Source organism: Nuphar pumila, chromosome 16, assembly GCF_984573655.1.
Source record: "Nuphar pumila chromosome 16, dmNupPumi1.hap1.1, whole genome shotgun sequence".
In the NCBI taxonomy this organism is placed as follows: Eukaryota; Viridiplantae; Streptophyta; class Magnoliopsida; order Nymphaeales; family Nymphaeaceae; genus Nuphar; species Nuphar pumila.
Window position 1 is genome coordinate 79,264,093 of NC_143264.1, and position 26,705 is coordinate 79,290,797.

Below are 26,705 nucleotides of genomic sequence, written 5' to 3' on the forward strand. Positions count from 1 at the left end.
CTGGTCTAGTGGGCTACCAGGTCTCCCCCATAGGCCCAATTGGCTGTAACATGAGCTCAAACCAGCTTGACTCATTGTGTGTCAGTTACTGTATGATTTCATATATTGGCGTGATAGGTATTTGAGTCTTTTCTGTTTTTTTTTTCATATTTACATATTGTCATTTGAAAAAGAATGAATGTGACTTTCCTGTCTCCCCCCATACACATCCAGTCTTTTATTGCTAGTACATAGCATATTTTATATAAACTTGGAGTAGGCTGACGTCTTTCCTAACTTGTTTCTAACGAGGGCTAAAAGGTAGGCTTTGCTGAACATGAGATAGTGTCCCACTCAAATATAAGCTAAAAGGATTTGGATCCAGTTGTCCCTTTGGCGTAGTGTGTGTACAAAGATTAGTAGCCAAAATCATCATATTGATGAAGCCTTATCCCAACAGATTAGCAGCCAGAACTCAGGCTTAAAGTAAAAAAAAATGGAACCATGTACAAAGGCTTGGAGTTAAGAACAACCAAAAGTAGTTGAAAGTTGAAACATATCCAGACTACCCTCTACTACATAGACCTCAGCTTGTGGGGTCTAAGCATCATGCATGAGATTCACTCTGAAGCCGATTTGTAGGATAATCACAAGTAAAACCAGCCAAGTCTAATAAGTAAACAGGTATAGATCCCTTTTCCAACCCTCATTTTTTCATGTTGAAGACACGGGTTCGGTTCCCATAAGGGATAGGTATTTGTTCCCGGCCCTGCCGGCACATTCATTGCAAAATGATCATTCACACCATCGGATGGGAATACCTGCTGCTGGTGTTCCAAAAGTGTTGCAGCTTGAATCTTATTGGAAAATCAGAGACAAGTTGACATATTTAACAAGATCCTATTCCTGCCTGCCTTTCTGTTTTTCATCTTCTCATTCGAAAATTTGTAAGCACTATTATACATGAGGCTTTGGATTCTGACTAGAAATAACTCCAAAACTATAAATCAGAATGACTGCATCAACTTGGCAGTGGCGCTTCCTTCAAGATTCCTCCCATTTCCATCTTCCATGATTTATCCACCACAGATGCTAATTCTCTAGAATTCAAATGAGAAAAAGGATGAGTCACCAAGAAACAGTGAAAATTGCAGTGCTGTATAAAAATGACAGAACATAGGTTGTTAATCTGTTGTGTTATAGAAAGAAAATGTGATATAAGCACGACAAACAAAAACTATTCCCCATTCTATGCTACTTCAAGAAATTTCTAACATGTAAAGCAGAAATTCTACAAACTGGAAGAATAGTTTGAAATTTAAGCCAGTTATATGTCAAGTGCAAATAAAATCAAATGTGTGTAGAAATCAGTGTGATTTAACCAACCCTTTCGGTTCATGCGTAAACCACTACTTATACTGAACCTCCAACTAGCAGGCATTAACACTTTAAAAAGAACAGGAAATTGCGAGAAATGGTAGACATACTTCAAGTCATGGCTAACGACAAGTAAAGTTAGCTCCTTTTTCAGATTCTTCAGCAACTTCACCACATCAGCCCGTGCCCTCCAATCTGATTTTAAATGTGCACACAAATTGCATGAAGACTATTCAGAAGAGAAAAAAAAACATTTGGACCATATTAAAAGGTACTCCAAAAACGAAATAGATTAAATTGTGGAATTCAACCAATTCTGTTGTTTTGTCAATGATGAAACATAAAGAATATATCTCACAACTAAGGAAACTAGATCAATGAGGGTGCTCAGCTATCCAGGTAAAACAATTACGTAAAATTGGATCAACAAACATGACAGTCACCAATTTTATTCACAACTTGTAGACCAAATTATGTAGAAAAGGCAGCATCTTAGTTTGATCGTGGGTGGAAAAAAAAGAACATCATAACTGAATCACGAGGTTTATAACTGACATGGAAAAAATGCTAGGACTTCACTGTTGCCAAATGGTTTGCAAGCATACGGTCACTCAGTTAGTACAAACATCTCATGCAAGGACCCATTTATTCACTTGCATATTTGACCGAGGCAAAATACATAAATGATTGAACAACTGGGATCCATTTACTTACGATAGTGAATAATGAAGGAAAATAACGGGGGACAGAAAAGAAATATTCATGAGGTTCACTAATTACTTAAATGTTTGTTGGTGGGTCTCTACACCAATACATGAACAGAACCAAAATATTGTGTCTTACCAAGACCAGCAAGAGGTTCATCCAATAGTAATAGATCTGGCATACGTATCTGGAAATACATTGACAAAATCATTGCATCAGTAACTCAAATCACTAACCAAATAGAGACACCATTTCAAGAGTCCAATCAATTGAAGCATCTGAAGCTGATAAAGTAATTCCTACTAATTGAACAGCTAAGGCAAGACGGCGTTTGAAGCCACCACTAAGTGCATGAGGATCTTCATCCAACGATATCCCACTTAAACCAACCTGTCAAATTCATCATATATACTTCACGATAATGCTCATAAAGAATGGAAATGATATAAAACAACCATATCAGCCAAAAAATGCTGTATTCACATGAAAATCACAAAGATAACCAAATTTATCTGATCAAACTAAAGATTCAAAACACAGAAATGACCAACATTCCCTTGATAAAAGACTAGAAACAACTATGTCAATCATCCATTGCTGGAAAATATTTAGGCCATTCATTTCTTTCAAGAGCTCCATACCGAGTGAATAGCTCCTTGAAGCCTCAAACCCAGTTGTTCTCTTGATGACAGATCACTGTTCTGACGTGGCCAACCAAACAGAATTTCCTCAAGAACTTTATCCGTTAAAAAGTACCTATAAATGAAAGTCAGCTTCAGATCTAATAAGAACAAAAAAACAGGAATTTGCAACAGCAGTTAAGTACAATAATATATTCAACATTTTGATGCTACTGATACATTCGGCGAACAATGTGCAAGATCTTCAACACATTCAGTTTGACAAATTTCCAAGAAAATGGGCAAGATTCAACACACTCAGCCACATGGTGTGCCCCTACAAAACTTTTAAAATCTCAAGGATGAAAGGGACCATATCTAGGGATGTAACATCTCAAGAGACGCACGGGGTATCAGTTTGGTGTTTCAGCTTTGGATGTGGAGCGATGTGAAGTCAGAATTTTAGGACTAAAGGAGTGGAGGTGATGCTACCAAACATGTTTATTCAACAGAGACTAAATATTGACTCATTAAAGATTACTGAGGCTGAGAAGGGCATGATTGTGAAAGGATTTCAGATTGGTTCAAACATGCCAATCACCCAAGAACCTGCAGTTCTCTGCATTAGGAAAATTGGATGAGCTAGAAAATTGCACTGCGCTGCAATCTTTGCATAACAAATTCTATTGGATAAGTGAACAGAGAAAGAGGGGTAGAAAAGGACTTCAGGTTTTCTTTATTCTTCCACTGTGATCTAACCAAAAAAGATGACCAAGAAGGAGATAAAAAGTCATACACAAAAACAAATTCATCTTTTAATAGAAATGCAACTTGGCTTTAGGATCGCTATTCAAAAGAAATGATCAATTGGGCAAATGCAGCCAAAGCAAGCATGGAAAGGTATTGTACTATCGCCCTATACCAATACAAGCACAACCTTCAGTCATACATAGAAGGGATCATCCTATGACAAGGCAAGAATAACCTTGCATAGCACATAGAACTGGGATACAACTCATGCAAATCATGTCATGATCCTCTTAAGGAATTCTTCTAGACTGGAAGATTCACCTTGATAATCCATTTGGTATCTCATCATTATAAGATGGCTTAAAAAATAAGAATCCTATTATTTGGAGGCAAAGCTTTACATCATCAGACACATCAATTCAGACTGCATCTAGAGAGTCTAAAGTGAGATACATTCATGCTAAGGTAATAAATCACATTCTTTGATACCTTTAGTGGCACTTTCTACATGGGCTGGTTTAACTTTCAATCATTAACCTGCATGTGTCTTATCTGGTTATGTTGCACAGTAATTTAGCTGAAGCATGTGATTATGGACACTATACTCTTAACCATTTATTCATATCAGCAACACCTTCAACTTCTAGTTTACTTGTCCAATAGCCTCAGCTACTTATGAGCTCCATTGAAGCTTGCCAACAACCAAAATTTTAAAAGTATGTGGTTTAGTACTGAACTAAACTATCTCAATTCCTACTTGACCAAAACAATAAACTCAAGGCAAGGTTTCATACATCATACCTCTCAGGGAATTGAAAAACGATGCCTACTTTTTCAGATGACAACTCAACAGGAACTTGGCTTGGTTTCCCATTATCAATCCTTAACGTCTTTTTGCAAATTGAACCCGATGTAGGTTTTGACAATCCAGCAAGAATCTGGAATTGTAGGAGAGAAGTTAATAGAAATATGGTTTCGTGATCTTAAAGCAGTCGTAGTCAGAAGAAAAATATAAAGAAAGAGACAGGCCTGCAATAAGGTAGTTTTACCGCTACCACTCCGTCCATATATCAATCCTAAACTGCATACACAATAAACGATGATAACTAATCAATGGAATAGAGCAACACAAAAGTGTTTGGTTTGGATGCAATATGCTTCTGAGCACACCTAAGACTAGAGATCTTGAAAGTACCTCTTCTCAGGCAGAGAGAAACAAATTCCTTTCAAGATGTTGTGTTGAGTCCCAGGCGGCCGATAATAGACATCCTTTACCTTTAAAAACAAGCAATTGTGTTGTTATAGAACAGGTATTAGGCCATCGATTCATTCTCTCGAATTTGGTCTCCCGAAAATCCCTCCCACCCCCCCCAAAAAAAAAAACGAACCCAAGTTCCAGATTCCAAGATCCCAGCCAAATAGGTATGATTTTCAAATTACAGAACAATCAGAGAGGTCGGACATCCAAGTTTGTGAATTCAACCCAACTATGATAGAATATCCAAACGCGCTGCTAAAGTTCTTAAAATTCCTTCATTTTCTAGGGTTTCCTTTCTCTGTCTACTCACACACACACACAGACGCAGAGAGAGAGAGAGAGAGAGAGAGAGAGTGTACCTCAAAGTGGTCACCCTCAGATGAAGCCCTGACCCTCCTGGAGACACGTGGCATGACGGAGTTCCTGCAAGAAACGAAACCCTTAACTCATTCCGACTCCAAAGAAAACCAGAGAGAGAGAGAGAGAGAACTCGCCTCCAGCATCTGGGGGCGCAGAGAGGAAGAGATGGACGGCCGAGGATGGTGGAGTGTACCGGAGACTGCATGAGTGCCCCGGCGGATCTCCCCACTCCTCCACGCAGACAGCCGAGCGATTTCTCGGCTGTTCGTGGACGGCGTTGATTTTCCGGCAGGGCAGCTACAATAAGGCGGGAAAGAATAAAAGGACTCTCAGCGTTTCCTTTCTATCACTAAACAAGGTAAGGCTTTGTTTGGGAGAAGGGGATCGGAAGAGCTGTGCAGAGACGGTTACGGCAAACTCCAAAAGGATTTGGACCATGTTTGGTAAGGGAAGCGTGAACACCTATTGGGAATCAGCCAATTCCAAATCCTAAAAATTCCAAATTTCAACTCTTTTAATAAAGAGGTGGTATTTACTAGGGTGTCAACCGGTCGGGTTTAGTTCGGACCCAGGTGAAACCAGACTTCAATCAGATTTTTGGATATGATATCGGGTCCACACTCAGGTTAAATCGAATCTACTATAAGAGAAACCATACCCGGATCCGATAATTTTTTTTTATCATTTTTACATTGAAAAATTGCGGGTCTTAATCAAAACTCGGGTTGGGCCTGACTCTGGTATAAAATTTCACAAACTATACCCAGGTCCATGTATTAATTGAACCTTCAGGTCTGAACCCAGGTCTTATCAGATCTTTTTATTTGTCATCATACCCGAACCCTCTAGGGTTTGGTCCGGGCTGGGTCCACGCAAACCAGACCCTTGACACCCCTAATATTTACAACTTCTTGAATCACAAAGATTCGGGTGCATGAATCTTTTATGGTTTAAATTTTTTAATTCTATTTATCTCAATAAATCCTATATTCACATATTTTATCCTATTATTGACTACAATAATATTGTAGCAAAGAGGCTTACAACTACACTCACCTACAACTAAGCAGGGTGAGGAATAAGGAATTGAAAGTCTCAATCCTTGAAAGAGTTACTCTGCTTCCCAACAATATAGAAAATCCACAACTCCCTTAAAATCCATTTCTTATGAAGTTTTTATATTTTTCTGAACTCTTTGCAAATCCCTCCAACACTGGTTCACAAACAGAGCCTAAGGTAAGTCGGATTCGAACCCGAATCCGATTCAAATCCGTCTGTCCGGCGCAGCTCGAGTCAGATTGTAGAGGTGAATGAATACCGTGAATTAAGATAATTGAGATGCGGATATGGACCGTGTTCTCATATCCAAACTGATCATGCAAGTCCAGAACGTGGTCCTATATAGGTTAAGTTTCAGTTCATTCACCACCATGACTACCCTTGGTCAACCCTAGAGAAAGTTAATAAACTTTCTATGCTAGTGGTAGGGGTTTAAATGAATCGGTTTGGATTCATATATTCTGATTATTTTTGGACTTTGATCGAATTTGGATCGTAGTTTTGAATCAGGTCTATGTTTTAGATCTGATTCTAATCCAATTCTTTTGAAGTTGTTCACATGTGAAAACCTTGATTTCATTCTTATTTTACCAGATTTAGCATTGTCATATATGATACCAACCCGGATTCAACCCTCCATCATTGAATCTTACTTGGATTGAGCACAAAGTTCTAATTCGGATTCGGATCTAGCCGGGATACATTCTGTTTGCACTATGCCAACTATCTGGTCCGGTATGGACCAAATGAAAGTTTCCTCTTAGAAGTACACATTGGACACGGGTCTGTCTGGCAAGATCCTGTGAGATACGGATGTGGATCCAAATAAGTATGCTTTAACTTTTGGATCACATCGACCCGTTTTTGCTTTCCAATATGTTGAAACTTATGTCTCTTTGACGCCAATGTAGACACGTACCTTTTTTTCTAATAGTTATAAAAATATGCTAACTAATATTTTCTTATATAAAAGTATGTTTATAGTTCAAATTAATTTCTTAAATATAAGTATAGAAACCAAGGAAGTAAATACTTAGAAAAAAAGAAAAAACTAAAAAATACTTAAGAAAACAAGGAAAAAACTAAAGAAAAAAATATTAAGAAAAAATAAAGAATGGTGCCCATTTCCCAAAACATACTCATTGAAATGGAGTAATGGACTTGTCAAGTCAATGGGGCATTTTGATAGCGGGATCAAATGAGATAGCTGGATGTTAAGGTCACTCTATCGTAACCAAGGATTTTTAGGTTGGAATCCCTCCGGACTAAGGCTGCCAACGGGTCGGATATGGTTCAGACCCAGGTGGAATCAGACCTGGGCCCATTTTCGTGTATGTTATTGGGTCTGGACTTGATTTTAATTGGACCCACCATAAGAGAAATCATACCCAGACCTGTAAAACAATATTTTTATCATTTTTGCATTAAAAAATTGTGGGTCTTAATCAGAACTCAGGTCGGGCCCGGATCTGGTATATAATTTCACAAACTATACCAGGGTCCATGTATTAATCGGACATTTGGGTCTGAACCTGGGTCTGATTATTTATCACCATACCCTGACCCTATAGGGTTTGGTTCTGGTCGGGTCTCAATAAACCCGACCAGTTGACACCCCTACGCAGGGCCAGGTGCAAAACTTTGTTTCCAAAAAAAAGTTAGATTTCATCCTTTTACATATGCATTAGGTTTGGTTAGGGATGTCAATGGATCGGATTTTATCCGACTTCATTTAGTTGAATTTGGTAAGCCATACTGATATCCCTATTATAATCATATGCGGATATAGTTTTGATTTTTTGTTACGAATTCTGATAAATATCAGCCCAATTATATGTAAAAAAACTGAATATGGTATGAACTTTCCATCATCCGAATCCATATCCAAATTCAAATCCGTTTAACCAACATTCGATTAGTTGGATCTGGTATTGGCCACATCTAATCCGAATCCAAATTATTTACATCCGGAGGTCATGAAAATAGAATCCCAAACCTAGACATGCATAATTTTAGAAACCTGAACCGAGCAGCTTACATCAGACTCAACAAAAGCAAAACAGACTCTAAGCACAACTTTACAATGTAAGTCGCAAGGGAACAGAGACAATGTATCTATTTTGTAAATGAGTCGGTTCAAGCTTGGCTCATGAGTAGTTATATAGTTCAGATACTATTGAAAAAAATGTATCTTTTTAATAACCGAGTCAGCTCAAGATCGGCTCATTTAGCCTGGGCTCGCCTTGAGCTAGAGCTCATCTTGGTGCGCTGCTTCAACAATAATCAAGCCTACCCAGAACACCCTCTAGCTAGTTAGTTTGTTCGGCTTGATTACCAACCCTACAGGAGAGTATTAGCATCTTGAGAAGGAAATGTGTCCAAAGTTGCCAAATTCGATTTGATAGAACATATTTTATCCTCCTGTACCCTATATTTGTGAGTGGTACAGCAATATGGACCTCAAAAACACCCAACTGTTGCTTTGATACTAGAATATTGTTGAATGCTAATCGACCGAATAAAATTATATTAAATAATTGTGATCATCAAACCTTATCCCAACTTCAAGGGTTCAACTTTACTAATAGAACAAAATTAAATACTATTTAAAACAACATGCAATATAGAATTATCAAAGTAATATTAGATAATGGGAATTCCACCGAATGAATATACAATCTGCATTTTCAAGTGCTAGGCAGTACAAGCCAAAACCTGCCAGCATCTTAATCTTTTATTAAGAGTGCAAGATGACAATTAAAAGAAACAAAGTTAAACTTTGCCTACTGACCTAAGTCAAAATAGTTTATAATTAGATGTCTATATATTTTAAGACCAAACGTACTAGAAGTCTATAGCATATATCATGGGAAGAAAAAGTGGTCGAGTTTTTTAATATGAAAAGAGAACAACCAAGTTTTCCTGTTAGGCTCCCGAGAAGAAATATAGGTATTGATCAGCCACATATTAGTTGTTATGCACATAAGAATATTCTCTCTATTGACAATCTTCATTGTTAAAACGGCCTTGCCTCTATCTTTTGGTTTTAGTTAGGCATTGACATGAACTATTCCAGCAATTGGTGACCCTCTTTCAATGAGTCTGGATCTCATAATGCAAATCCTTATCACTTCTTTTGGTTGGCAGTGGTTGCCAAGTTGTCATGCTTAATTTGTGACTCTAAAAGCACTTGAACATGGTCAGTGGTCCTGTATATTCAACAAGGGAGTGTGTGGAACCAAGTACATTTTTCAACTAAGGAGGGCACATTCTTGATATCTTTAACACAAATTAGGAAGAAAAAATTCACTTTCAAAACAAAAGTTCCTCGTCTTTTTTTGACAAATATTTGTTGGATCCTGAAATTGGATCCAGTGTGGCCATAGGGTCTCATACCGGAATCCGAAGAACCACACAATAGTAGGCTTGTAACTCATGTAATGTGTGAGTTAAATAATGTATTGAATACTGTATTTAATGGGATTAGAAACCTCATTCATGGCTGGGATAATGACTACCCAGGACAGGATTATATATTCTCAGCCTCTGCACACTGCAGGCAGATGAACCGAGAAGGAACCCCCTGATGCAGGCCGTTAATCAAAACTCCAATTTTCCTATCGACTTGATGATCATCCTCACTCACAGCACACACCCTGATCTGAATTCCAACAATATCTTAGAGAGAAAGTTGTAATCTACCTTTCCAGTTATGTCACATGCAAGGAAAAAAATCATAGCTATCGAAAGCACCTAAGGAGGCACAAAGCATGGGGCTTTCCCAAACATAGGGGAAGCGACACAAAACACATATTCATTAAGTGAAAAGCATGCTTTCTATGTAATGAGAAGTGTGTTTCACACTCATTTCTCAAATAAATTTTCTTTTAATTACTTGCTAAATGATTTTCTTGCGCTTCCCGCTTCTTTTTTCTATTTTTTATATTGAGGTATAATGTTTTTTTACTATAACAAGCTTTTGATTTTGTATCAGTTGCTACTTGTCTCAAAGTCTTTTTTCACTCATTTTCGTGCAGTTTTTTATTGTTAGAATTACCACGGTAACTCTAGGATGTAATGTTTTGTAGTAAAATGAGAATTACTATGGTAATTCTAGAATGCGAAGTCTTGATGTAAAATGTAACAAATCTCATCCTAATGAGGTAGTAAAGATGCGTCTATGAGTCTCTCATCTAATGTGGTTGTAAAGATAAGTCCACATTTAGAGGGAAGTTGGGAGCAAATCAAGGGCAGTTAAAACTTACTCCTATTAATCCTCAAATTCAATGTGAATGAAAAAATACTCTTCTTCCCCACTTTGTTCTTCACGCTTTATGTTTTTCTCTCTCTATCATTTTAACATGTATCAGAGCAGTTGTAATATCTTCATATCCCTCTTCTGCTGCGAAGCCATCAATGGTGAGTGTCAAGCTTTGTATCATATGACCCATTCTGTGTCTTCCCTTGAAAAAGCCATATATCGTCCAGTCAACCTACTTGATGGGACGTCCAGCCAAGTATCGCATACTGGGAACGTTGTATTGTCTCCCAAATTTGACGTTAAAAAATGTCTTATGTATTCTCAAGTTTCGATTTAATCTTTTTTCAGTAAGCAAGATTGTCCAAGATTTTTTAAAGTGTCAGGTTATATTCAAAGAAGATTCTTGCTTGTTTCAGGACCCTCTCTCGATGCAGACGATTGGAGGGGTAGACTTCCAGATGGATTTTATATACTGGAGATGCATGAAATGACGTTGCCCTGAGTGTTTCTTTTACCTCCTTCTGAACTCTGTTACAAATGTCTTGAGCATTTGTCCAATGATAGATTGCAGACTTATTTAAATTGAGTAAACTTAATGATTGTCATATTGTTGATTATTGCTCTATTTGTTATATTGCCAAATAATCTAGATTGCCATTTTCTTCAGGCTCCATTTCTTCATATGCCATTTTTCAATTAATTCATATTGATATATGGGGTGGTTACCAAACTTCGTTCATGTTTGGTGCTCATTATTTTTTTACCATAGTTGATGATTTTAGTAGAAATACATGGGTTTATTTGATGCGATATAAATAAAAAACTTATAGCCATTTTCAAATTTTTGTATTCATGATTGAAAATCAATTCAATAATCAAGTCTGAAACATACGTGCTGATAATGACACCGAATTCTTTTCCAATGATATACAAACATATCTAAAGGAAAAATGAATCGATCACTAACACAATTGTGTTTCAACATCCCAACAAAATGAAGTTGTTGAGTGTAAACATTGTGATTTACTCAATATAGCGCGAGCTCTTAGATTTCAATCTAATTTACCCTTACAATTTTGAGGAGAAAGTATTCAAACTGCGGCTTATTTGATCAATCGTCTTCTCTCCCATCCATTGCTTGATAAAACTACACATAATTTTTTTTTTACAAAAAGCCCGCTCTATGATCACTTGATAGTGTTTGGATGACTATGTTATGCTTATAACATCATGCCCATAAATTTGACTCTAGAGCTAAAAGATGTGTTTATAGGTATATGACCTTGAAAACCATAATGTTTTTACTACCCGAGATGTAAAATTTTATGAAAATGAGTTTTTGTTTCAAAATTTGAGCAAATTAGATAAAGATATTGATATCCTGCCCTTACCAATTCTTGATTTTTCTAAACCCAACTTCCAAAATAGGGATCTAAACCTGAACTGCTAGTCAACCAATACCAACCAAATTACAGATCCCAACTATACCCAAACCACAAATTCTACAGAAAATGATCAAACTGAATCCCAAATTCAACGGTCTATGAGGCATCGATCTCAACCCAGTCATCTTAATGATTATAAATGTTATGCCATCGCCTCCATCTTCCAATCAAATACTGTAAGAGAGACTCACTCAGGTACCAAATATCCTCTCTCTCGATATTTCAATTATGAAATTTTTTCTCTTTCTTATAAAGCTTTCCTTACAGCGATAACCCAAAACTTTGAACCAAGAAACTTTGCACAAGCCATGAATCATCAGTATTGACAAGACGCTATGGCTGCAGAAATAAAGGCCTTAAAAGAAAATAAAAACTTTGACATTGACCAGATTACCTCCAAGAATGTGCCCCGTAGACTGCAAATGGATCTACAAGATTAAATTCAGATTTGACGGATCCATGGAGCTATATAAGGCTCGTTTGGTAGCAAAAGACTTCACATAACTTAAAGGAATTGACTACCATAAACCATTTTCCCGAGTTGTGAAGTTTGTCAATGTCCATTGCCTACTCGCAATTGTTGCGATTCAGAATTGACATCCTTTTTCAAATTGATGTCAATAATGTCTTTCTATGTAGGGCCCACATGAAGAAGTTTATATGAAATTGCTGTAGGGTTCACTCGACAATGGGAGAATTGCGTATGTTGATTGAATAAGTCGATCTATGGACTCAAACAATCCTCATGAAATTGGTTTTTCAAGTTGTCCTCTACCATAAATGACATGAAAATTGTGCAATCTAAGGCAGAATACTCTTTATTTTGAAAGATCGCAAAAGAAGAACGAATATTCATCATTGTCTGTGTAGATGATAACATTATTGTTGGGGACAACCTTAATCAAATACAATTATTGAAAGATCACATCAACAACAAGTTTCATCTCAAAGACTTGGGTCAGCTAAAGTATTTTTCAGAATTGAAGTTCGATCTAAGAAGAGAAATTTTCTTTCATAGCAAAAATATGCCCTGGAAATCATAAATGACATGAGATATCTTGGTGTCAAACCTGCACAATTTTCAATATAACATCACTTAAAACTTACCAATGAAGACAGAGAAGAACTTTAAGACACTGGATAATATTGATGCCTAATTGGAAGACTCATTTATCTCACAATTATGAGGCCGGACATAGTTTATACTGTACATATTCTTAGCCAAATTATAGGCAGACCTGATCATAAACCTCATTTGAAAGCAATTTTACGGCTACTGCGTTATCAGACAACTCCCAGGCATAGTATTTTGTAGTCTTCAAATAGTGAATTACAAGTTTTTGGATACTGTGACTCAAATTGGGTTGCTTGCCTAATGACTAGGAGATCAACTTCAGGATAGTGCAATATGATAGGACAAAGCCCAATATCATGAAAAACCAAGAAGCAGACAACAATATCGGGGTCTTTGACAGAAGCAGAATATCGATTTATAGCCGCATCAAGCTGTGAGCTTACATGGGTGAAATATTTGGTGAATGATTTGAAGATATATCACCCACAATCTATGATCTTATTATGCGATAATCAAACTGCCCTTCACATTGCTATAAATCCTGTTTTTCTTGAATTCATCAAACACATAAAAATCGACTGTCATATCATTCATAAAAAGATTCAAACCACAGTTTGATCCAAACTAAATTTGTGGCCACTACATTGCAATGTGCAGGTATGTTCATAAAGGCATTGGGATGTGAACAATTCACACGATTAAAAAGCAAGTTGGGAGTACTAGATGTTCACGCTCCAACTTGAGGGAGAGTGTTAGAATTACCATGGTAATTCTAGAATGTAATATTTTTGTTGTAAAATGAGAATTACTACGGTAATATCATAATATAAAGTCTTGCTTACAAACCTCATCCTAATGATGTTGTAAAGCTGAGTCTCCCACCTAATGTAATTGTAAAGATAAGTCCACGTTTAGGAGACAGTCGGGAGCAAATCAAGGGTAGTTGAAACTTGAACTCATATTAATCCTCATATTCAACGTGAATGAAAAAAATACTCTTATTCCCCGCTTCTTCAAATTTTATGTTTCTCTCTCTACCATTTTAACATTTATTTACCTTCATCTTCTGTTTACATAGCTTCTCATGCATGTTCTTTCTCACGTGTTATGATTGTACCTTGTTTTTTTTAACTCTTGCTTCCCGCTTCTGCTTTTACTCACCGTTTCTTGTATCTATTTCCACATTTTCGTATATGCAATTGACAGTATTGACAACCTTTCTACTTTACTGTGAATCATATAGTAACTATGATCCGCTTCTAATAATTTTGTGAAACATGGATTCTAGACCTTCAATAATTATCAAATCCAGAAACGCAGATCCAAACTTTGAAAGGGTTACCTAAGAATAGGTTGGCCACAGTAATGATGGTGTCACGATCCCTCTACTCATGTACTGGCAATGGGAGCCAATCATTAGTGTAGCATGCAAAGTCTCCCTTTTCACACTAGGGGTGTCAACATGCCTGGTTTATTAGGATCCGACCCGAACCAAACTCTATAGGGTCAGGGTATGGTGATAAATAAGAAGACCCGATTAAGATTCGGGTCTAGACCCGAAGGTTCGATTAATTCATGAACCTGGGTATAGTTTGTGAAATTTTATACTGGACCCGAATCTGACCCAAGTTTCGATTAAGACCCGTAAATTTTCAATGTAAAAATCTTAAAAATTATGGTTTTACTCGGTATGGTTCAGGTTTGGTTCGTGTAGTTCTTGTAGGGTCCAAGTATAGTTTTTCTTATAGTGGACCCGATTAAACCCGAGTCCAGATTCGATACCATACACAAAAATCTGATCCAAGTCTGATTCTACCTGAGCTAACCAAACCCAACCCATTGACACCCCTACTTCACGCCACTGATGGTCCATAATGATTTCCCCTACCCCACAGCTCCCTCTGCAATGATGAAAGAATGAACAAGAGAGAGGGATGTCCTAAACCACGGACGGTGAATGGGGTCCGCACGTAATGGTTTTGGCGTGACTTTCAACCCCGGAACCGTTGGCCCCATGTTCAGTGTTCCAGATCCTTTTTAACGATGTGGTCTGAGGTTGGTGGGGTCCATGCTCAGAGCTTGCATCAGGAACTCGATTTTATGGAGCTGTCGACGGGTAATGCCGTTGGGTTTTATGGTGTTAGCTCTGAAGCAGACAACGTATTCTTTCACCACACGCCAGTGGGTCTAGGACTGGTCCCTTGAGGACCGACCTTTGGGTCCTATACATATTCCTCTATACTTTTATATTTATGGCTAGGGCAACTCCAAACCAGCTGTCATCATTGTGTTCATCATCTCATCCACAAAGGTCCGGTTTGGTTCGGACTCAGGTGGAACCAGATTTGGACTAGATTTTTGAGTATGGTATCAGGTCCGAACTCAGGTCTAATGGGGTCTATTATAAGAGAAATCATACCCGAACCTGATAAGAACTACATGAATCAGACCCGGACTATACCCAGTAAAATAATATTTTTTTATCTTTTTTACATTGAAAAATTACAGATCTTAATCGAAACTCGGGTTAGGCCAGGGTCGGGTATAAAATTTCATAAACTATACTTGTATTAATCGGACCTTCAGGTCCGACCCATGTCTTCTTATTTGTCACTGTACCCTGAACCTATAGGGTTTGGTCAGTCCCTGTAAACCTGACCCGTTGACACCCCTATAGCAGACCAGTTCGGGTTACCCTTCAAGAATTAGCATGAGTAGAGTAGGGATGCAATGGGGTCGGATGGGGAACAACTAAATACATGAGAGAGTCCGATAAAGAACAAGCAAAAATTACAAAACCTTCATCCTAGATCTGATCCATTTGCGTTCCTAACCATAAGGGGGTTCCGGGGTCCCCTTGACGCCATTCATGCATGGTATTAATTCGATTGCCTATCACCTAAACGAGAGGGTGGTGTATGTTCCCCCCCGATGATTCATTGAATCCCACGTCTGTGTTCGGGGCTTTGAATGAGCACTACGTATACAAGCACATGGGGCTTGTATTCCCGTGTATGTTGACATAACTTTGCATCGGACTCTGGTGTTGTTGCAAAGACTTAAGTACCCTTTCTTGCTATTCTTCTCATAAAGTGATGGTTTTGAGAAAATGACAAAAATGCCCTTTATTCAAAAAAGAAAAAACAAACAGTTCAAAAAAAGGACAAACATGTCCTCTATTCAGAAAGTCGAGGATGATGTTGACTCTTCAAAGTCTTCTTCTTCTTTCTCCGTTCAAAAAAAGGACAAACATGTCCTCCATCCAGAAAGTCGAGGATAATGTTGACTCTTCAAAGTCTTCTTCTTTTTTCTCCGTTCAAAAAAAGGACAAACATGTCCTCCATCCAGAAAGTCGAGGATGAGGTTGACTCTTCAAAGTCTTCTTCTTCTTTCTCCGTAAAACACTGTAAAACCCTCTCTCTCTCTCTCTCTGGAGAAGGCCATGAACATCAACCCTCTCACTCTCTCTCCCTTCTCTCTCTACTTCTGTGCATATCCAACAGACGATCCTACATTGCTCCATCAAACACCGACTGACCTGCACACTGACTGTAGCATCGTTCAACTTGAAGACTTGTGGAGTCTGATTCAGAGTTTTTACCCTTACAGAAGGGGGGTCTGAGGGCTCCTCCCAGCGTGGGTAGCATCATTCAACTTGATGAGTTGTGGAGCCTGATTTAGAGTTTTTGCTCTTACAGAAGGGGGGTCCGGGGGCTCCCCTTCGGCGCGGATCCCGGGCTTTAGAGTTTTGGGGCCTTCCAACAACGATTTGTAGTATTATCAGGCTTTCCTACAGCGATTTGTAGTATTTTCAGGTCTTCAACGAGCCCCACAACGATTTATAGTGTTATCCGGCTTTTCAACAGCGATTTGTAGTGTCTTCCGCAAATCGCTATAGCGATTTATAGTGTTTTTGGATCTCACTATAGCGATTTGTAGTGTCTTCCGCAAATCGCTATAACGATTTATAGTGTTTTTGGATCTCACTATAGCGATTTGTAGTGTCTTCCGCAAATCGCTATAGCGATTTATAGTGTTATTCAGTAAGCAAATCGCTACCCGAATTAGGACCAACTTGTCAGGGTCATATCTCCCTAACCGGAGGTCATATTTCAAATCCGTAAAAAATGATGTCTTCGTTATTGAGTCTATTTTATTCCTGTAAATTTTAAGCAATTTCTATTGTCATTTCATTCCCTATTTTAACTAAAAACCAGACCCTTATTATTTTGTGTTATTTGAGTTGCACAACACCATTCTCGCTTAACGTCCACATCTTGATTCTGACATGCTCCCTATTGGATTTTTCATTGATTTCTTCCAACCTTGCTTGGAACAAACATATGTCTTTCTCACCACGACACCCTGTGCATTTTTTGACCACGACACCCGGGACCCGTGCCGGGGGGGGGAGCCCCCGAACCCCCCTCCTATAAGGGCAAAAACTCTAAATCAGGCTCCACAACGAATCAAGTTGAACGATGCTATCAACGCTGGGAGGAGCCCCCAAACCCTCCTCCTATAAGGGCAAAAACTCTAAATCAAGCTCCACAACTCATCAAGTTGAATGATGCTACCCACGCTGGGAGGAGCCCTCAGACCCCCCTTTCTGTAAGGGTAAAAACTCTAAATCAGACTCCACAACTCTTCAAGTTGAATGATGCTACCCACGCTGAGAGGAGCTCCCAGACCCCTCTCCTGTAAGGGTAAAAACTCTGAATCAGGATCTACAACTCATTTAGTTGAATGATGCTACCCACGCAGGGATAGGGATGGCAGTGGGGCGGGGCGGGGTGGGGGACAAGGTTTCCACCCCCGCCCAGCCTCAAAATTTTATCCTCCACCCCCGCCCTGCCTCCGCGGCGGGGATGGATTTTATCCTCCACCCCCGCCTCCATCCCCGTTTCATACCCTCCATCCTCGGTCCAAACGGGGATGAGGCGGGGCGGGGATGGGATATTGCGGGGAAAAGTGGTCGGGGCGGGGATTTGGCGGGGATCGTGGCGGGGACGGGGCAGGGCGGGGAAAAGTGCACGTCCACCCCCGCCCCGCCTCCGCGGCGGGGATGGATTTTATCCTCCACCCCCGCCTCCATCCCCGTTTCATACCCTTCATCCCCGGTCCAAACGAGGCGAGGCGGGGCGAGGCCCCGCTTTCCCCCGGTCCACTGCCATCCCTACGCAGGGATGAGCCCCCAAACCCTCCTCTTGTAAGGGTAAAAACTCTAAATCAGGCTCCACAACAGTCAATGTGCAGGTCAGTCAGTGCTTGATGGAGCAATGTAGGATCTTCTGCTGGATGTGCACAGAAGCAGAAATAGAAGGGAGAGAAAGAGTGAATCAGGCTTAAGTACCCTCTCCTCCATTGGTGCAAAAACTCTGAATCAGGCTCCACAACGAATCAAGTTGAGCGATGTTATCCACGTTGGGAGGAGCCCCCAAACCCTCCTCCTATAAGGGCAAAAACTCTAAGTCAAGCTTTACAACTCATCAAGTTGAATGATGCTACCCACGCTGGGAGGAGCCCTCAGACCCCCCTTCTGTAAGGGTAAAAACTCTGAATCAGACTCCATAACTCTTCAAGTTGAATGATGCTACCCACGCTGGGAGGAGCCCTCAAACCCCTCTTTCTGTAAGGGTAAAAACTCTAAATCAGACTCCACAACTCTTCAAGTTGAATGATGCTACCCACGCTGGGAGGAGCCCCCAGACCCCTCTCCTGTAAGGGTAAAAACTCTGAATCAGGATCTACAACTCTTCAAGTTGAATGATGCTACTCACACTGGGATGAGCCCTCAAACCCTCCTCCTGTAAGGGTAAAAACTCTGAATCAGGCTCCACAACAGTCAATGTGCAGGTCAATCGGTGCTTGATGGAGCAATGTAGGATCTTCTGCTGGATGTGCACAGATACAGAAATAGAAGGGAGAGAGAGAGAGTGAGAGGGTTGATGTTCATGGCCTCCTCCATGAGAGATTTCTTTCTCGGATAATCCTACAGTGCAGAGACTGGGTCTTAAATAATCATCTTCGGGGCACTTAAGTCTTTACAACCACTCCTTTTCAAGAATCGTCATTTTTTTTTGCACCAATGGAGGAGAGGGTACTTAAGTCTTTGCAATCGCATCAAACTCCAACGCTAATTAATGCTGACAAACATGAGGATACGAGACGCACATGCTTACATACGTGGTGCTCTTTGGGACCCCGAACATGAGATGTAGCTAACTGCCCTGTTGGGGGGGAACATATAACCTGCTTCGCACCTAAACAGGTCCTTCAAAAAATTTTTTTTGAAAGCCATTGATGCTTTAGATGAATGACATCTAGAGCATGCAGAAGCTGAAAACAAAGGCAAAATCCATCGTGTTTGAGATGCTGTCTAATCACATGAATCAATGACATCAAAGGGTAATCTGCACTTCTTTTTATAGAGGTCTAAAAATTGTGTTAATCTTATTTTAAACCTTTTTACAGTTAACATTACCAGCTTTCAAACGAATGAAATGATCAAAACGCCTTTTTAAAAAAAACAAACAAATTTGCAACTAACAAAGTGTAAAAAAGTCCAGCAATTTTTCATAAAAGGTACCTCCAAATCAATCTGTATTTCACAAAAAATGCTGTTGGTGGTGCCAGCTTATGTGCAAATTTTCTATTGGATACCATAAGCTGTGCTCCACACACACACATACACACAAGTTGCTAATCGCGTATTACTAGAGGTGTTTTTCTTCTTGAACCTTGTTGATTTCTCTTCTGAACCTGACGTTTATGATCTTACTCTTAACACATATCACTTGTTTTCAAAAAAGAAAAAAAGCTTGCTAATTTGCATTAGATTTTAATAGATATACACTAACAGCCATGGAAACAGATTGTCGATGCACCATATTGTATTAATTTGATGATATTAGCGAACCTGCTAATCTCCAAAATCCTCCACCAAGTCCAATTAACTTTGACATCAAATGCAGTGCAACAAGTATATGCCAATATTAACTGTTTCTCTTGTGAAAGGAAACAAAGAAAAAAAAAACGATAACGTTGCTTTATCATGGTTGGGGCACGTAAGACAGGGTGGTCATGTCCTCAACCTGGAGTTTTACCTCACAGATAGGCGAGCCCATTAAGCTACTCGCTTCTCAATAAGGGTTTTTCTTCATCATAAAAACATTGCTTTGTTGGAGAGAAAAGAGTTCTATCAACCCATAAAGGTTTCTCACACCTGGTTACATGGGTTGGCTTAAGGTATTCAAGTCCAAAGACATCACCAACACAGATCCCATCATTTTCATCATACATTCAATCCTAGCCATCCTATTTCAAATGATGAGATCCATAATTTCCCCTTGGCACAAGATCGAGTATGGGAAGAGCACCCTGAGTTTTACACTGCAGACACAGAAACAGGGTTACAGTCAATATGATGCCTCTGGCTCCATAACGGGTCGTCCGAACAATAACAATGGTTTGTTCTGATTATATATGTAAAAAAAATCTACCACTTTATTTTGAAATCATCCCTATATATGACCTTACATGCCCGTGCATGTATTAGGTAAAGCTGCAGCCATCACAGATAGCTACTTATATACATCTAAGAAAAAGAAAATCCTGCAATGTTTTTATTGTTCCCCATTGTCCATTGCATGACAAAGGTTTTAATTCGGTAAAGCAGAGACCCTCTATTGTATATGAGTCATGGGACTAGAAGCTTAGCTGGTGGGGTTTAGGGTTGTGGTGATAGGCCTCGGGCAGCACAAAACTAGAAAGGAGGGAGGGCTAGGGTGGGGGTGTAGGCCTACACTGTAGGGAGGTGAGGTAAATAAAAAGGGATGGTTGGTTGTCTTTCGTTGTGATTGATGGGACTCAAAGTTGAGCATTTATAGGGCTCAACTCCACAAAATAACACTGCTACCCAGCCTACCCTACCCATTAAAGTTGAAACAGTCTCTTCTCCTCAAGTCAGAGAGCGGCGCCTACTTCTAGTCTCAGTCTTATACTTGCCATATATATATATATATATATATATATATATATATATATATTCTACTTAGAATTCAACTTTCTTAAAGTGGCCCCCACACCTGCATTAAATATTAAAATATGATTTTTCCTACTACCCCTACCTTTTTCTTCTTCTGTTATGTAGAGTTTTCTTGGGAAAATGCTGAACTGATCTGATATCATTTTCTCTCATTTTCCCACTACATGCAAACATCCAAACATTATCATAAAAAATGCCATACTGGTAGAAGCAGCCCTCAGTTTTCGTACCATCTTCATAGACCAACGGGGGCTCCCCTTGTTTCGTAGGAGCAGCTACTGTAGGTCACCATGTGTGTTGGGACCTTGCTAAGTTCAAAACTGAATGGTATAGTTGTATAACTGGTATGGGTCTGCCTAAAGGCGTAGCTGGGGGGCAGACCCATACCCAGTCCTAGCCCAGCCCTGATTCCATATAAAATATATTTTTATCCATTTTTTAGCCCAGCCCTAACTGCAGCAAATAGTTTGATTTGTCCATATGAAATAGATTTTTATTAATAATTGTAACCATTTTTTATTTTATTCCGGGGCGCTGCCCCCAAACCCCCAACTATCACACACACACAAAAAATTTTTTGCTACACCCCTGTTTGCCCCCCCCCCCCCACCACACACACACACATGAATCCTAGCTACGCCACTGGGTCTGCCTAACCATATCTTGCCTTTAAAACAAAACAAAACAAAACTTTCATAGACATGCTAGCAGGATTTTTTAGAAAGTCGCCCCATTTTCCATGAAAAGGTGTTTCCTTTCCTAAGAATGAAAGGAACCGGCTGAGCCTTTCACCACTGATCTTAATTCGATTCTGGATACAATATTTCTATCTACTACTATTACCTTTTCTTTTCTAAAGGCAAGCTGGGGTTACCCGGACCCCTACCAGAACAACAACTGCCCCACGTGGTAGAGGGATTCAATCCCGGGCCTTCAGCTTGACACAGGACCCTGCTTACCACATGGGATATCACCTCGGTACGAACCTGGTGACACGAGTGGACATGATACTGATAATATTTTAAATAATATTTTGGGTGCGATCATACCAGCACTAAAGCACCGGATCCCATCAGAACTCTGAAGTTAAGCGTGCTTGGGCGAGAGTAGTACTGGGATGGGTGACCTCCTGAGAAGTCCTCGTGTTGCACTCTCTTTTAACTCCGCCTGTGTAGTTATACACTGCCGGTCCCAAGCTCGGATAAAGGAGGAGGGTTGCGGTAGGCCTGTGACAGCCAGCATAAAAACTTTGTCATATCCTATGAAAATGAACCAATATGAGAATTTCGTTGGGGCGTTCCCTACTGAGCGATGCGCTGTACTCTCTAGGCCCAGAGGCAGTGATAAATGTGCAAGGGTTGCTAGGTCGTCGCCCAGAAGCGACGCGTCACACCGGCGCCCGGGTGTGGTGTCAAATAGGCAAGGGTTCCCTCACTTTGTTGGACGGGTGGGGGTATGGAACATAGGGTCTTTAACTGGTAAGTTGGTAGAGTTAGTAGATGTTATGTGTAGGAGAAAGATTGATATTTTATGTCTTCAAGAGACCAAATGGGTAGGTGAGAAAGCTAAAGTGATAGAACCTTGGGGATATAAGATTTGGTATACAGGAATAAATAGGAATAGGAATGGAGTAGGGATTGTTATGAGTCGTCAGTTTATAGATAATGTAGTTGAGGTCCGTAGGAAGGGTGATAGAATTTTACTTATTAAATTAGTATTAGGTACGGATATTATTAATATTATTAGTGTTTATGCACCTCAAGTAGGTTTAGATGATTCCATTAAGCATCAATTTTGGGAAGATTTAGATGGAGTAGTACAAGAGACATCTTATGGAGAAAAGCTTTTCATCGGCGGTGACCTTAATGGACATGTAGGCATTAGTAAGGATGGATTTGAGAATATCCATGGAGGCTATGGTATAGGAGAAAGAAATGAAAGTGGAGAAAGGATTTTAGATTTTGGTTTGTCCTATGATATGATCTTAGCAAACACCTGGTTTAGGAAGAGGGAGTCTCACCTAGTAACATTTAAAAGTGGGGTTAATACGAGTCAGATAGATTTTTTCCTACTTAGAAAGAGAGATAGGGGTTGTTGCATCGATTGTAAGGTTATACCAGGAGAAAGTGTAGCTACACAACATAGATTCTTAATTTTAGATCTTAGAATTAGACAATGCCGCAAAAGGGATAGACATAGGATAGATCCTAGAATTAAGTGGTGGGCACTGAAAGGAGCTAAACAAGGAATGTTTGTAGAGCAGGTAGTTAAGGAAGTTGATTGGTGTCTCGAGGAGGATTCAGAATCAATGTGGAATAAGATAGCGGGTGGTATGAGAAAAGTAGCTAAGGAGGTATTGGGTGAGTCTAAAGGCGGTGCACCACTAGGTAAGGATACATCATGGTGGAATGAGGATGTCAAATTAGCTATTAAGGTTAAAAGAGAGTGTTATAGAAATCTAAGTAAGAGTCGTGATAATGAGAATTTGGAGAAGTATATGATAGCAAAGAAGTAAGCTAAAAAAGTTGTTCGAAACGCGAGGGCTAAGGTATATAAGGAGGTTTATGACAAGTTGGATACCAAAGAAGGCGAGAAGGATATTTATAGGCTTGCAAAGATGAGAGATAGGAAATCGAAGGATTTGGGTATGGTTAGATGTATCAAAGATGAAACGCAAAGGGTTTTAGTCAAAGATGAGGAGATTAAGGAGAGATGGAAAGATTATTTTGATAAGCTATTTAATGATAGTCATGCTCAAGATCTTGGAGACTTCTCCATTCCTTTTCATGAGATAAATCGTGACTTCATGCGCAAGATTCAAAAGAAAGAAATTGCAGAGGCTTTGAAGAAAATGAAATCAAGAAGGGCAGTTGGCCCAGATGGTATACCTATCGAGGCTTGGAAATGCTTGGGAGAGAAAGGTTTAGAATGGTTGACAAATCTTTTTAACTTGATTTGGCGAACAAATAAGATGCCTAATGAGTGGAGGAAGAGTACTTTGGTGCCTTTATATAAGAATAAGGGTGATATACAAGATTGCACAAACTATCGTGGTATAAAACTCATGAGTCATACTATGAAACTTTGGGAGAGGGTGATTGAGTCTAGGTTGAGGAAGGTTGTCATGATATCGGAGAATCAATTTGGTTTTATGCCTGGAAGATCAACTATGGAAGCTATACATCTTCTTAGACAACTTATTGAAAGATATAGAGAGAGGAACAAAGATTTGCATATGGTTTTTATTGATTTAGAGAAGGCATACGATAGAGTACCTAGGGACGTTCTCTGGTGGACAATGATGAAGAAAGGTGTTTTTCTCAAGTACATTAGTATAATTAAAGATATGTATGAAGGAGTAGTAACCAATGTCCGCACTTATGGAGGGGTGTCAACCAATTTTCCGATAACGGTTGGGTTACATCAAGGATCTGCTTTAAGCCCTTTCCTATTTGCGATAGTGATGGATGAGCTTACGAGATCAATTCAAGAAAATGTACCGTGGTGTATGTTGTTTGCTGATGATATTGTTTTGATTGATGAGTCTAGAGCTGGGGTTAATGCTAAGTTAGAATTATGGAGACAGACATTGGAAGCTAGAGGTTTTAAGTTGAGTAAGAGTAAGACTGAATATATGGAATGTCGGTTTAGTAAGCAACAAAGTAGTGATGGGAGTGTAGTGAAGCTTGGTGAGCAAGATATACCGGTGAATGATTATTTCAAATATTTGGGATCCATCATTCAAAAGTATGGAGAAATTGATGGAGATGTAAATCATAGGATAAAGGTTGGGTGGATGAAATGGAAAAGTGCTACTGGAGTGTTGTGCGATCGTAGAATGCCATTGCGGTTGAAGGGAAAGTTTTATAGGACGACTATTAGACCCGCTTTACTATATGGTACGGAATGTTGGGCTGCCAAGAGACATCATATTCAAAAAATGAGTGTAGCTGAGATGCGGATGCTTAGATGGATGTGTGGAAATACAATAAAAGATAAGATTCGGAACGAAGAGATACGTAAGAAGGTAGGTGTTGCACCCATTGAAAATAAGATGCGAGAGAATCGTTTACGGTGGTTTGGACATATTCGGCGAAGGCCTAATGATGCTTCAGTTAGAAGGTTGGAGAAATGGAAAAATATATTAGTTAAAAGAGGTCGGGGTAGGCCTAGGAAGACTTGGATGGAGATGATAGGAAAGGATATGAATGCTTTGAACCTCACCGAGGACATGGCGTTGGATAAAAATGATTGGAGGAAAAGGATTCATGTGGAAGACCCAAAATGAATTTCTTTTTTGGTTCATATCGCTGACCCCAATTGTTTTGGGATGAAGGCGTAGTTGTTGTTGTTGTTGTTGTTGTATTATTACAATAAAAATACATTTTTTAACATTAAAATATCAAAACATTGGTTTGTTATTTATTAAAAAATTTAAAAAGTTTCATGTCCTCGTGCCCTATTTTTGTAAAAAAAATCGAACTTACGAGACGAACCTGCTTCACGCCCTCGCATCCACGTGTCATTGTGACATAGTTATTACTTAATTATCAGGCAGTTTTCCTTCCCTAGGCTGTGTTGAGATGTAGAACTCGTTTTAAGCCACAAGCTCCTTTTCCCCTCCATGGTGGATTGAACACTCATTTGAAATAGGACTACATTTAATCCTAACCATCTAGTCTTAGATTGGACGGTTAGGATTGAATGCAAGATAGAACCCGGCCCATCCTGTTACAAATGATGGGATCCGTGTTCTGGTGGAATTGGTTGGATTAACAATTTCCCTCTGCGTAATTCCATAGAATATAGTTTTGAGCAATTTAAAAGTGTGTTTGACATTTGAATATCTCGGTCCTCAAATATGTGTATTAAATATTGCATTTGGTTCACATTGAGCTAATTAATTTAGGTGTATTCAAGATGGAGTAATGGGCACGTGCTAAATGAAATATGATAAAATGAAACATGTTAAATGGTTTTTTTTTTCATCTTCTGCAGTTTGGACCCCATAATGTGTTGGGCATGGTCCATTTACAAGGAATCCACACCTGGATCATATGTTTTCTATGAAAAAAAAAATGATATTTGGAGCCTCAAAAAATTGCAAAGATTTTGGACCGTTGATTTTCTGCATGTTATAAAAGCCCACCCATGTATCAGAATCGAACACTTTAAGAGTTGATCCCTATAAAATCAAGTAAATATATCACATATAGACAACAACAACTACGCCTTCATCCCAAAACAATTGGGGTTGGCGATATGAACCAACAAAGAAAATCATTATGGGTCTTCCACATGAATCCTTCTCCTCCATTCATTTCTATCAAATGCCATGTCCTCGGTGAGGTTCAAAGCATTCATATCCTTTCATATCACCTCCATCCATGTCTTTCCTAGGCCTACCCCGACCTCTTTTAACTAATATATTTTCACATTTCTCCATCCTTCTAACTAGAGCATCATTATGCCTTCGTCAAATATGTCCAAACCACCGTAAACGATTCTCTCTCATCTTATTTTCAATGGGTGCAATGCCTACCTTCTTACGTATCTCCTCGTTCCGAATCTTATCTTTTATTGTATTTCCACACATCCATCTCAGCATACGCATCTCAACTACACTCATTTTTTGAATATGATGTCTCTTGGCAGCCCAACATTCCGTACTATATAGTAAAGCGGGTCTAATAGTCATCCTATAAAACTTTCCCTTCAACCGCAATGACATTCTACGATCGCACAACACTCCAGTAGCACTCTTTCATT

The 26,705-nt window shown here is 39.3% G+C and overlaps 1 protein-coding gene and 1 non-coding gene across 4 annotated transcripts; one reads left to right on the forward strand and one right to left on the reverse strand.

Annotated features, from left to right (window-relative positions):
• Window positions 1–789: 789 nt before the first annotated feature.
• Window positions 790–5,471, reverse strand: ABCI11 (non-intrinsic ABC protein 14). 3 transcript variants are annotated; one of them, XM_089991257.1, is made up of 10 exons: window positions 5,184–5,465; window positions 5,049–5,112; window positions 4,627–4,706; window positions 4,461–4,512; window positions 4,233–4,369; window positions 2,703–2,817; window positions 2,365–2,451; window positions 2,200–2,248; window positions 1,467–1,551; window positions 790–1,079 (listed from the first exon to the last, which is right to left on the reverse strand). In XM_089991257.1, the coding sequence occupies exons 1-10, from the start codon at window positions 5,252–5,254 to the stop codon at window positions 1,001–1,003; spliced, it is 819 nt and encodes a 272-aa protein (XP_089847383.1). In that variant the 5' UTR covers window positions 5,255–5,465; the 3' UTR covers window positions 790–1,000. The 3 variants fall into 3 exon arrangements, with proteins under 3 accessions (XP_089847383.1, XP_089847384.1, XP_089847382.1); XM_089991258.1 differs by lacking the exon at window positions 1,467–1,551 and having other exon boundaries at window positions 5,184–5,471; XM_089991256.1 differs by lacking the exon at window positions 2,200–2,248 and having other exon boundaries at window positions 2,298–2,451; window positions 5,184–5,471.
• Window positions 5,472–21,971: 16,500 nt separating this feature from the next.
• Window positions 21,972–22,090, forward strand: LOC149813763 (5S ribosomal RNA). The gene has a single exon (XR_016428410.1). It is a non-coding gene; the product is annotated as a 5S ribosomal RNA (ribosomal RNA).
• The last annotated feature ends 4,615 nt before the right edge of the window (window positions 22,091–26,705 follow it).